Source organism: Oncorhynchus mykiss, chromosome 13, assembly GCF_013265735.2.
Source record: "Oncorhynchus mykiss isolate Arlee chromosome 13, USDA_OmykA_1.1, whole genome shotgun sequence".
NCBI classification, from domain to species: Eukaryota; Metazoa; Chordata; class Actinopteri; order Salmoniformes; family Salmonidae; genus Oncorhynchus; species Oncorhynchus mykiss.
The window spans coordinates 63,825,518-63,837,900 of record NC_048577.1 but is presented as its reverse complement, the minus strand read 5'-3'; the positions used below and the strand labels follow the sequence as shown (position 1 = coordinate 63,837,900).

At 46.0% G+C, this 12,383-nt stretch overlaps 1 protein-coding gene across 3 annotated transcripts; it reads right to left on the bottom strand.

Moving 5' to 3' along the window:
- Positions 1-32: 32 nt before the first annotated feature.
- Positions 33-9,972, bottom strand: LOC110511852 (putative L-aspartate dehydrogenase). 3 transcript variants are annotated; one of them, XM_036941904.1, is made up of 8 exons: positions 9,876-9,972; positions 7,624-7,683; positions 6,452-6,617; positions 6,288-6,372; positions 5,654-5,803; positions 3,525-3,748; positions 1,380-1,519; positions 33-1,270 (listed from the first exon to the last, which is right to left on the bottom strand). In XM_036941904.1, the coding sequence occupies exons 2-8, from the start codon at positions 7,676-7,678 to the stop codon at positions 1,233-1,235; spliced, it is 858 nt and encodes a 285-aa protein (XP_036797799.1). In that variant the 5' UTR covers positions 7,679-7,683; positions 9,876-9,972; the 3' UTR covers positions 33-1,232. The 3 variants fall into 3 exon arrangements, 2 of the variants coding, with proteins under 2 accessions (XP_036797799.1, XP_036797800.1); XM_036941905.1 differs by having other exon boundaries at positions 6,452-6,596; positions 9,876-9,969; XR_005035640.1 differs by lacking the exons at positions 33-1,270; positions 1,380-1,519; positions 6,288-6,372; ... (1 more) ...; positions 7,624-7,683; positions 9,876-9,972 and adding an exon at positions 2,198-3,292 and having other exon boundaries at positions 3,525-5,792.
- Positions 9,973-12,383: the final 2,411 nt, after the last annotated feature.

The following is a 12,383-nucleotide window of genomic DNA, read 5'->3' as shown; positions in this document are numbered from 1 at the left end:
TCAGTGAGCCTGTGTTTGAGTGTTTTTCTTTGTGTGTGTGTGTGAATGTATTTGTGATGGAACACTGATTCTGCCTGCACTCTGAGGTTTAGGTAAATAGGTGGGGCTTCCGTCCTGAAAAGCTAGAGGTGTTTTTAGACGACAGGCTGTATTAGAGAGGAGCGAAGGGAAAAGGTCACAGGTTTGGGTGGATCCTATTCCCAGCTGTGCACAGCCAGAAACCAAGATGAGTTGATCCAGATCCCACACTGCTGTGTCAGTTTGTTTGTTTGTTACAATCACACACCAGAGGAATAGAAAATAAAGTATATTCTATGTATTAATGATGAAACACAGGACTCTTCTCTTTTGTTGGGGTTTCACTACAACAGGAAATACTGCGAGAGCTTGAAACTATAAGGTTCTATCTGCACGTTTTGTTATTGACATTTTGTTATTCCTTGTTCTGTACAATGTTCTCTACATGGAGTACTATATAACTCAATTCATGTTAAGTTCAAAAGAATACAAGATAAGAATACATCATTCAAACCAATTTAGGCTTCAGAACCTTATTTTTTGCAGATAGAACCTTCTAGTTTTAAGGTCACAATGGTGTGTGTGTGTGTGTGGTGTCAACATAAAGATCCTCATACATTACTGTTAACATGTATTACAGCTCAGTAGTGGATGTAACTGCATAAGAGCTGTAAAAGATGTAGGTTGTTGCTAGACGAGTGCTAATGAATGTGGTGTCTGCCATCACCCTGAGAGAGAGTTGCTCATTTAACTTGTTACTTCACAAAGTCATGTTTTAATTTGTAGAGAAAAGGAGGGAAGTGCTGCTGGGATACAGTAGTAGGATGTTGTGTAGGATGAAGGTGCAACATTTGATTCCCCAGAATTGTAGATGCAGACTTGAAGGTTTTTGTCATCCTGATACAGTCACACCATATGATATGAAGCAAGCCCATCTTTGTCAAGCCTGATACAGTCACACCATATTATATGAAGCAAGCTGAACTTCGCTCACACATGATCAGTAACTACAGACACAGCCACTGCAGACTGTTCAGTACCATAGTGTTGTGTAGTGTGTGTTTCAGTACCATAGTGTTGTGTAGTGTGTTTCAGTACCATAGTGTTGTGTAGTGTGTTTCAGTACCGTAATGTTGTGTAGTGTGTGTTTCAGTACCATAGTGTTGTGAGTGTTTGGTTGGTAGAGGGAATTGTCTTCTGAAATCCCTCCCTCTTCAGCACAAGTAAACCCGGCCACCATGTCCCTTACACACTGAGAGAAGGAGAGGAGAGGATGGACCATTAGAGAACACAACCCTTCATGTTCTCACACTGATTAATGCGAGAGACACACACACACACCCTTCTACAGCAGAACCCACCCAGTAAGCTGCTCCAGAAGGAGTTGTAGGTGGCACTCCCAGTTACAGCTCCAAGTTTGGCTGGGTTCCTCCTCACTGTATGCACTGTGAAGCCATTGGCACCAGTAACCTCCACCTGCACCACATGGTAATCACTTAGTCTAGGAGAGGGAGAGAAGTAATTGGAACCAGTAACCTCCACCTCCACCACATGGTAATCACTTAGTCTAGGAGAGGGAGAGAAGTCATTGGAACCAGTAACCTCCACCTCCACCACATGGTAATCACTTAGTCTAGGAGAGGGAGAGAAGCCATTGGCACCAGTAACCTCCACCACATGGTAATCACTTAGTCTAGGAGAGGGAGAGAAGCCATTGGCACCAGTAACCTCCACCACATGGTAATCACTTAGTCTAGGAGAGGGAGAGAAGCCATTGGCACCAGTAACCTCCACCACATGGTAATCACTTAGTCTAGGAGAGGGAGAGAAGCCATTGGCACCAGTAACCTCCACCTCCACCACATGGTAATCACTTAGTCTAGGAGAGGGAGAGAAGCTGTTGGCACCAGTAACCTCCACCTCCACCACATGGTAATCACTTAGTCTAGGAGAGGGAGAGAAGCCATTGGCACCAGTAACCTCCACCACATGGTAATCACTTAGTCTAGGAGATGGAGAGAAGCCATTGGCACCAGTAACCTCCACCTCCACATCAGGGTAATCACTTAGTCTAAGAGAGGGAGAGAAGCCATTGGCACCAGTAACCTCCACCTCCACATCAGGGTAATCACTTAGTTTAGGAGAGAGAGAGAAGCCATTGGCACCAGTAACCTCCACCTCCACATCAGGGTAATCACTTAGTCTAAGAGAGGGAGAGAAGCCATTGGCACCAGTAACCTCCACCTCCACATCAGGGTAATCACTTAGTTTAGGAGAGAGAGAGAAGCCATTGGCACCAGTAACCACCTCCACCACATGGTAATCACTTAGTCTAGGAGAGAGAGAGAAGCCATTGGCACCAGTAACCTCCACCTCCACATCAGGGTAATCACTTAGTCTAGGAGAGAGAGAGAAGCCATTGGCACCAGTAACCTCCGCCTCCACATCAGGGTAATCACTTAGTCTAGGAAAGGGAGAGAAGGCATTGGAACCAGTAACCTCCACATCAGGGTAATCACTTAGTCTAGGAGAGGGAGATAAGCTATTGGAACCAGTAACCTCCAACACATGGTAATCACTTAGTCTAGGAGAGGGAGAGAAGCCTTTGGAACCAGTAACCTCCACCACATGGTAATCACTTAGTCTAGGAGAGGGAGAGAAGGCATTGGAACCAGTAACCTCCACATCAGGGTAATCACTTAGTCTAGGAGAGGGAGAGAAGCTATTGGAACCAGTAACCTCCACCACATGGTAATCACTTAGTCTAGGAGAGGGAGAGAAGCCTTTGGAACCAGTAACCTCCACCACATGGTAATCACTTAGTTTAGGAGAGAGAGAGAAGCCATTGGCACCAGTAACCTCCACCTCCACCACATGGTAATCACTTAGTCTAGGAGAGGGAGAGAAGCCATTGGAACCAGTAACCTCCACCTCCACATCAAGGTAATCACTTAGTCTAGGAGAGGGAGAGAAGCTATTGGAACCAGTAACCTCCACCACATGGTAATCACTTAGTCTAGGAGAGTGAGAGAAGCCTTTGGAACCAGTAACCTCCACCACATGGTAATCACTTAGTCTAGGAGAGGGAGAGAAGCCATTGGCACCAGTAACCTCCACCTGCACCACATGGTAATCACTTAGTCTAGGAGAGGGAGAGAAGCCATTGGCACCAGTAACCTCCACCTCCACCACATGGTAATCACTTAGTCTAGGAGAGGGAGAGAAGCCATTGGCACCAGTAACCTCCACCTGCACCACATGGTAATCACTTAGTCTAGGAGAGGGAGAGAAGCCATTGGCACCAGTGACCTCCACCACATGGTAATTAGTGAATTAAGTTCTTGCACAGCTGTGCTTCAGAGTGGGGGTTCCTTATTTGAAATATATTTTGTAACACTATGAGCAGAACAAGCCCACCTCCTTGCTTGTTCTGCCCATAGTGTTACAGTGATTCCCATTGTAAAAGAGCACTCTGAATCTTGGGTTATTTATGAAGCTTTGCATACGCCGTATCCGACACAATCTCCCCCTGGACGCCAGCGAAACCCAGGGTCCCCGCTGCGATGGCCGCTGCCGCCATGGTGTTGACGTTGTTAGGGGCGACGGGACAGAGCTCTGCCACAGAGCCACTGAATAAGACCCGCCTCCCCTCATCCTCTGTCCAATCAGACAGCACGTCTCCTGTCAGACGGAAACATGACGGGTGCTTGGACATCCGGATGAACAGTGCCTTCAAGCAAACAACAAGAGGAGGGGCGTGAGATTAGTAAAGAAAGAGGAGAGGAACAGAGGCAGAGGAGGGATTTAGAAAACTTGTGTTTTGTACATCAGTAATACAACAGAAACTCTAAGATTTCAAGGGAATAGAGAGCAATAGTAAGTATTTTTGTAGGAACTAACTCCACCATGGTTCGTTGGACAAAGTCTATGGGGAAATGAATGGCGTTTTTGTAGGGGTTTTGGGAAAATGCAGAAAATAAGGTCTATGTAACATCATTCTGTCCACTACAACCATTCTGTCCAGTAAACCATTCTGTCCAGTACAACCATTCTGTCCAGTACAACCATTCTGTCCAGTACAACCATTCTGTATGCTCTATGTAACAGCATTCTGTCCACTACAACCATTCTGCATGCTCTATGCAACAGCATTCTGTCCAGTACAACCATTCTGTCCAGTAAACCATTCTGTCCAGTACAACCATTCTGTCCAGTACAACCATTCTGTACGCTCTATGTAACAGCATTCTGTCCACTACAACCATTATGCATGCTCTATGTAACAGCATTCTGTCCAGTACAACCATTCTGTCTAGTACAACCATTCTGTCCAGTACAACCATTCTGCATGCTCTATGCAACAGCATTCTGTCCAGTACAACCATTCTGTCCAGTACAACCATTATGTATGCTCTATGTAACAGCATTCTGTCCACTACAACCATTCTGTATGCTCTATGCAACAGCATTCTGTCCAGTACAACCATTCTGTCCACTACAACCATTCTGCATGCTCTATGTAACAGCATTCTGTCCAGTACAACCATTCTGTCTATTACAACCATTCTGTCCAGTACAACCATTCTGTATGCTCTATGTAACAGCATTCTGTCCACTACAACCATTCTGCATGCTCTATGTAACAGCATTCTGTCCAGTATAACCATTCTGTATGCTCTATGTAACAGCATTCTGTCCAGTATAACCATTCTGTCTAGTACAACCATTCTGTCCAGTACAACCATTCTGTATGCTCTATGTAACAGCATTCTGTCCAGTACAACCATTCTGTATGCTCTATGTAACAGCATTCTGTCCAGTACAACCATTCTGTCTAGTACAACCATTCTGTCCAGTACAACCATTCTGTATGCTCTATGTAACAGCATTCTGTCCACTACAACCATTCTGCATGCTCTATGTAACAGCATTCTGTCCAGTACAACCATTCTGCATGCTCTATGTAACAGCATTCTGTCCAGTATAACCATTCTGCATGCTCTATGTAACAGCATTCTGTTCAGTATAACCATTCTGTCTAGTACAACCATTCTGTCCAGTACAACCATTCTGTCCAGTATAACCATTCTGCATGCTCTATGTAACAGCATTCTGTTCAGTATAACCATTCTGTATGTAACAGCATTCTGTTCAGTATAACCATTCTGTATGCTCTACTCTGACATATCAGGAGATTAGAAATAGAGAACAATGACCTTCTTCACCTTTAATAACAATCTGAATTGAATCTCATATTAATGAGGTCTACACATTCTCTTATACTAACTCTTATATATTAACTTAACTATCTACACAACGTAACCAACTGAACTATTAACTATGCTATCCCTTATAAATGAATCTCATATTAATGAGGTCTACACATTCTCTTATATTAACTCTTATATATTAACTTAACTATCTACACAACGTAACCAACTTAACTATTAACTATGCTATCCCTTATAAATGAATCTCATATTAATGAGGTCTACACATTCTCTTATATTAACTCTTATATATTAACTTAACTATCTACATAACGTAACCAACTTAACTATTAACTATGCTATCCCTTATAAACAAACATATTGTATTTGTTGAGTCCTCTTTCCTCCTCCCTCCTTCCCGGCACCTTTAAAGATCCACTATCATTGAGTCTCAGGATATCCTGGCCTCCCCACAATGCACCACTGGGTATATATAGGGTCCTCCCATGATGCTCTGCAGCCTGGCGCAGTTCCTGGTTCAGCTGTGGGTCTGAGAGGGCTGAAGGAGAGCCCACCTAAAACAGAGGCAGACAGAGAGAGAGAGAGAGAGAGAGGGGGAGGGAGGGTGTAGTAGTTACTTCATTTCTGGTGCACAGGGTAACAAATGACTTTAAAAGAAGAAATTAGACCACAATCTTTTCAAGGACTACCTCCGTACTGTAACTTGACGTGTTTCAGATTGGTGTGTGAGGGAAATCCTCCTTTTATCCTGTTGTCATTAGCATATACTGTTAGTATTTATTTATATAGGCATGTTATGCCAGGTGTTTTTCCAGGTTATCCATGCTAGCTAAAGAATGTTCAATAAGAGATAATGCTCTAAAGTGTTCATTTAGATGTTTTTAGAAACAGAGAGAGATCTTACAAGAAAATGGAAACAGAGAGAGAGATCTTACAAGAAAATGGAAACAGAGAGAGGGATCTTACTAGAAAATAGAAACAGAGAGAGAGAGAGGGGGATCTAACTAGAAAATAGAAACAGAGAGAGAGAGATCTTACCAGAAAATGGGCCTTAGAGAGGATTTGGACTCCAAAGTCTTTTACAATTTTGGGATGACACACCTCCACAATCACATCAGCACCCCTAGAACACAGACACACACGTTACTTGTGCACATGACATAACACACATTACAGTGTGTGTGTGTGACATGGCTCTCTACCTGTCTGTAAAGTCTGGGAGGTTGTGTAGAATGAGCTCCTCAGCCACTGATTCCCTGAGTTTGTCAGTGTTTCTGTTCCACACAAAGACCAGTGTCAGGCCCACCTGGGCCCCTTCTCTCTGGAGCCGGTCCACAAGGTACTGCCCTGGAAGTTCAACACGTTCACCTTGAATGGGCAGCGTTTACACAGGCAGAACAATTCTGATATGTTGTCCACTTACTGGCAAAGAGCTGATCTGATTGGTCAAAAGACCAATTGGTGAAAGGAATATCAGAATTGGGCTGGCTGTGTAATCACAGGAGGTTGGTGGCACCTTAATCGGGGAGAACAGTCTTGTGGTAATGACTGGAGCGATATTAGTGGATTGGTAACAAGCATATAAAACATGGTTTCCATGTGTTCGATGCCATTCCATTTGCTCCGTTCTGGCCATTATTATGTAGTATTGACTACTACATACAGTAGTAGGCAATACAAACTGAAAACCATGAATACAACAAAAGGCCTATCATAAATATACAATCAACATTATGAATACCAGTAGGTACAGATGTAGGATCTACATTTGATCACCCTGTTGCAGGACAACTTGTAGTGTATTTCAGTTTTAAAAAGTCTTCTGAAGTTTGTAATTTCCACTCTGAAATTTCAGACTTGATTTTCCCTAACAAAAAAATGTATCACCCCCCACAAAAATGTCCTTTTATAATAATCCACATAATAATCCACATTTCCTGTTGCTGCAGGATTATTTTCCTGCTGTAGCAAACTGGCTCAAATTAAGATCCTACATCAAACAGAACATGAACCTGGTGAACTCTCCACCCAATCAGTACATGAGTTGATCAATTAACAATCAGACAGAGAAGAAACCCAGCAGTACTTAGGCCCTCGAGGGCCTGTAAATGAATGACCCTGTTGTAAAGTGGTATGATTTACGAAGATGGGACCTACTGACACTGACCACAGCAATCAACCCAGGGACTGCAGCTGAAAATTAGCCGGCTGGCTAAAACTGGCACTTTTATAGTAATGTTGATGAATGTGCATCTTCCCTGTAAAACCACATTTAATAAATGAATCCATTCCAGAGTGAGAACATATGAGATGTGGTGAGGAGGGAGGAAGAGAGGAGGAAGAGAGGAGGAAGAGAGGAGAATACAGCACTGACCTAAATGTCCATATCCCACAACTCCAATTCTCATCACTGGCAACATGTCAGTCATGGTTCCTGGTGAGAAAGAAGACAAGAGAAGACAAGTATATGAGTTGATAATTCCCACTGACAGTGGAGCTCTCCTTCTCTCATGACCTCACACCTCCCTCCACCCACCTCCCCATGACCTCACACCTCCCTCCACCCACCTCCCCATGACCTCACACCTCACTCCACCCACCTCCCCATGATCTCACACCTCACTCCACCCACCTCCCCATGGTGCCAGAGAGACTGGCTCTCTCCTCCTCTCATGACCTCACACCTCCCTCCACCCACCTCCCCATGACCTCACACCTCACTCCACCCACCTCCCCATGACCTCACAACTCACTCCACCCACCTCCCAATGACCTCACACCTCACTCCACCCACCTCCCCATGACCTCACACCTCACTCCACCCACCTCCCCATGATCTCACACCTCACCCCACCCACCTCCCCATGACGTCACACCTCACACCACCCACCTCCCCATGGTGCCAGAGAGACTGGCTCTCTCCTTCTCTCATGATCTCACACCTCACTCCACCCACCCAACTCCCCATGGTGCCAGAGAGACTGGCTCTCTCCTTCCCTCATGATCTCACACCTCACTCCACCCAACTCCCCATGGTGCCAGAGAGACTGGCTCTCTCCTTCCCTCATGATCTCACACCTCACTCCACCCACCTCCCCATGGTGCCAGAGAGACTTGCTCTCTCCTTCTCTCATGACCTCACACCTGACACCACCCACCTCCCCATGACCTCACACCTCACCCCACCCACCTCCCCATGACCTCACACCTCACACCACCCACCTCCCCATGGTGCCAGAGAGACTGGCTCTCTCCTTCTCTCATGACCTCACACCTCACACCACCCACCTCCTCATGGTGCCAGAGAGACTGGCCCTCTCCTTCTCTCATGACCTCACACCACCCACCTCCCCATGGTGCCAGAGAGACTGGCTCTCTCCTTCTCTCATGACCTCACACCTCACACCACCCACCTCCCCATGGTGCCAGAGAGACTGGCCCTCTCCTTCTCTCATGACCTCACACCACCCACCTCCCCATGGTGCCAGAGAGACTGGCTCTCTCCTTCTCTTATGATCTCACACCTCACACCACCCACCTCCCCATGGTGCCAGAGAGACTGGCTCTCTCCTTCTCTCATGACCTCACACCTCACTCCACCCACCTCCCCATGGTGCCAGAGGGACTGGCTCTCTCTTTCTCTCATGACCTCACACCTCACTCCACCCACCTCCCCATGGTGCCAGAGGGACTGGCTCTCTCCTTCTCTCATGACCTCACACCTCACTCCACCCAACTCCCCATGGCGCCAGAGGGACTGGCTCTCTCCTTCTCTCATGATCTCACACCTCACACCACCCACCTCCCCATGGTGCCAGAGAGACGGGCTCTTCAAACTATCCATGACCCCTCTGACCCGGCCAATGATTGCTTGCCAGGGTTCAGGTTGTTAGGAGGCTGGACACCTGAACATCCTCACTTCCTTTCCAGGTCAGAGCCTCACTATAGATTTATACAGCCCTTCCTTCTCTCATTGGGCCATCAGCTATTGTATTATATGCAGCTTTATCATTGTTTCTATTCTCTCTCTCTCTCTCTCTCTCTCTCTCTCTCTCTTGCTCTCTCTCTCTCAGCTCTTCATCTTTTCAAGGCCTTCTCTTAGTACCTAGACCCTATCTACTCTCTCTCTCTCTCTCTCTCTCTCTCTCTCTCTCTCTCTCTCTCTCTCTCTCTCAGCTCTTCATCTTTTCAAGGCCTTCTCTTAGTACCTAGACCCTATCTACTCTCTCTCTCTCTCTCTCTCTCTCTCTCTCTCTCTCTCACTCACTCTCTCTCAGCTCTTCATCTTTTCAAGGCCTTCTCTTAGTACCTAGACCCTATCTACTCTCTCTCTCTCTCAGATCTTCATCTTTTCAAGGCCTTCTCTTAGTACCTAGACCCTATCTACTCTCTCTCTCTCTCTCTCTCTCTCTCTCTCTCTCTCTCTCTCTCTCTCTCTCTCTCTCTCTCTCTCTCAGCTCTTCATCTTTTCAAGGCCTTCTCTTAGTACCTAGACCCTATCTACTCTCTCTCTCTCTCTCTCTCTCTCAGCTCTTCATCTTTTCAAGGCCTTCTCTTAGTACCTAGACCCTATCTACTCTGGTGGTCCTCAAAACTCTCCTTTTAACAACGTTCACTGCTACTCACCGGTGAATTCCTCTCCCGGCTCTCTTTCTCTCCAAACCTTCTCCTTCGCAATCTACATTCCAACTGACACCCCTTCTCAGAGGATTGTGGGAAAGGTAGGGGTCAAAGTCCGACTCTGAGAGAACATGTTAATTATTAGTCCCTGTATCAGTGAAATTGTTGTGGGTTTTGTTTTTGAACCCACACATTTTCACAAAGTTTAGCAGCTGTGCAAGGAAGAGCTGGCAGTGAAAGGAAACTACCTGAACAAGTCATAGATTATGGACAAACCAAATGATAACTATACTGCCGTTATCTGACTGATAATATATTTGATGGATTTTATCTATATTTTGATCAACACAATTTCTGTTGGTCTTGTAATGGACACAGCAAAGCCTATGAGCTGCGCCACACACGGAAGTGATTACAGCTGAATGTGGGACAATGTAATGTACACAGTACAATGTACACAGTAGCCTAAGTCACATGCTGCCTCCAGTGGCAACACAGTCGTAGAAGCATCAAAGGAATACCATTACAACATTGTCTGTGTGTGACGTCATACCGGCATCCTGCTAGTTAATGACCTATTCTGCCCTTAGATCACCTGACCCGACAGGCCAGTTGACCCTCTTGGTGGTAGGGTTCTGGGTTCACTACAGGTTCACTATTGTTCATAGAACTAGGGTTAGAACCCTTAGTGTTGGTATGACTGAATGTATCTACTGCCACTGTGTGGACAAACTAAGTACTGCTGGTGACTGTTGCATACAGTGGTGGATAGACACACTTTAAGTAGAGTGAGTCGCTCTATTCCCCAAAATGTATCACATACCAACTAATACTTGTCTTTATTTACAACCGTGAGGCAGGAGATGATGAGAAGAATGGTTTTGATGAGATGCTGATAGAGATTGTATATTGTACGGGGATTGTTGTAAGGACTGTCCCCAAGGTAATAGCCATGCTATCTGACATTGGCTACTGACACAAGTCCTTATTCTGCATGTCAGAGGGACATATTTGTAGCCTGGTCCCAGATCTGTTTGCACTTTTGCCTACTAAATCCCATTAGGGATTGGCAGTAGAGCCGAGACAGACTGGCACCCAGGCTAGCATATTTGTTCTACATAATATATATTTTCTAAATATCTGAACGTTCCACAGCGTTGTGCCCTACTGAACACAGCCCGGTTCAGAGCCATGTGTCCTACTGAACACAGCCCGGTTCAGAGCCATGTGTCCTACTGAACACAGCCCGGTTCAGAGCCATGTGTCCTACTGAACACAGCCTTGTTCAGAGTCATGTGCCCTACTGAACACAGCCTTGTTCAGAGTCATGTGTCCTACTGAACACAGCCTTGTTCAGAGTCATGTGTCCTACTGAACACAGCCTTGTTCAGAGTCATGTGTCCTACTGAACACAGCCTTGTTCAGAGCCATGTGTCCTACTGAACACAGCCCGGTTCAGAGCCATGTGTCCTACTGAACACAGCCTTGTTCAGAGTCATGTGTCCTACTGAACACAGCCTTGTTCAGAGTCATGTGCCCTACTGAACACAGCCTTGTTCAGAGTCATGTGTCCTACTGAACACAGCCTTGTTCAGAGTCATGTGTCCTACTGAACACAGCCTTGTTCAGAGTCATGTGTCCTACTGAACACAGCCTTGTTCAGAGTCATGTGTCCTACTGAACACAGCCTTGTTCAGAGTCATGTGTCCTACTGAACACAGCCTTGTTCAGAGTCATGTGTCCTACTGAACACAGCCTTGTTCAGAGTCATGTGTCCTACTGAACACAGCCTTGTTCAGAGTCATGTGTCCTACTGAACACAGCCTTGTTCAGAGTCATGTGTCCTACTGAACACAGCCTTGTTCAGAGTCATGTGTCCTACTGAACACAGCCTTGTTCAGAGTCATGTGTCCTACTGAACACAGCCTTGTTCAGAGTCATGTGTCCTACTGAACACAGCCTTGTTCAGAGTCATGTGTCCTACTGAACACAGCCTTGTTCAGAGTCATGTGTCCTACTGAACACAGCCTTGTTCAGAGTCATGTGTCCTACTAAACACAGCCCGGTTCAGAGCCATGTGTCCTACTGAACACAGCCCGGTTCAGAGTCATGTGTCCTACTGAACACAGCCCGGTTCAGAGTCATGTGTCCTACTGAACACAGCCTTGTTCAGAGTCATGTGTCCTACTGAACACAGCCTTGTTCAGAGTCATGTGTCCTACTGAACACAGCCTTGTTCAGAGTCATGTGTCCTACTAAACACAGCCCGGTTCAGAGCCATGTGTCCTACTGAACACAGCCCGGTTCAGAGTCGTGTCCTACTGAACACAGCCCAGTTCAGAGCCATGTGTCCTACTGAACACAGCCCGGTTCAGAGTCATGTGTCCTACTGAACACAGCCCGGTTCAGAGTCATGTGTCCTACTGAACACAGCCCGGTTCAGAGTCATGTGTCCTACTGAACACAGCCCGGTTCAGAGTCATGTGTCCTGCTGAACACAGCCCGGTTCAGAGC

Coding starts and splice junctions, on each gene's coding strand:
- LOC110511852 (XM_036941904.1), bottom strand. CDS start 7,678: ATGACTGACATGTTGCCAGTGATGAGAATTGGAGTTGTGGGATATGGA. Junction 3,749..5,653: donor ATGATAGTGGATCTTTAAAG/GTGCCGGGAAGG, acceptor GTTTGCTTGAAG/GCACTGTTCATCCGGATGTC. Junction 1,520..3,524: donor GAGATTGTGTCGGATACGGC/GTATGCAAAGCT, acceptor TCCCTCTCCTAG/ACTAAGTGATTACCATGTGG.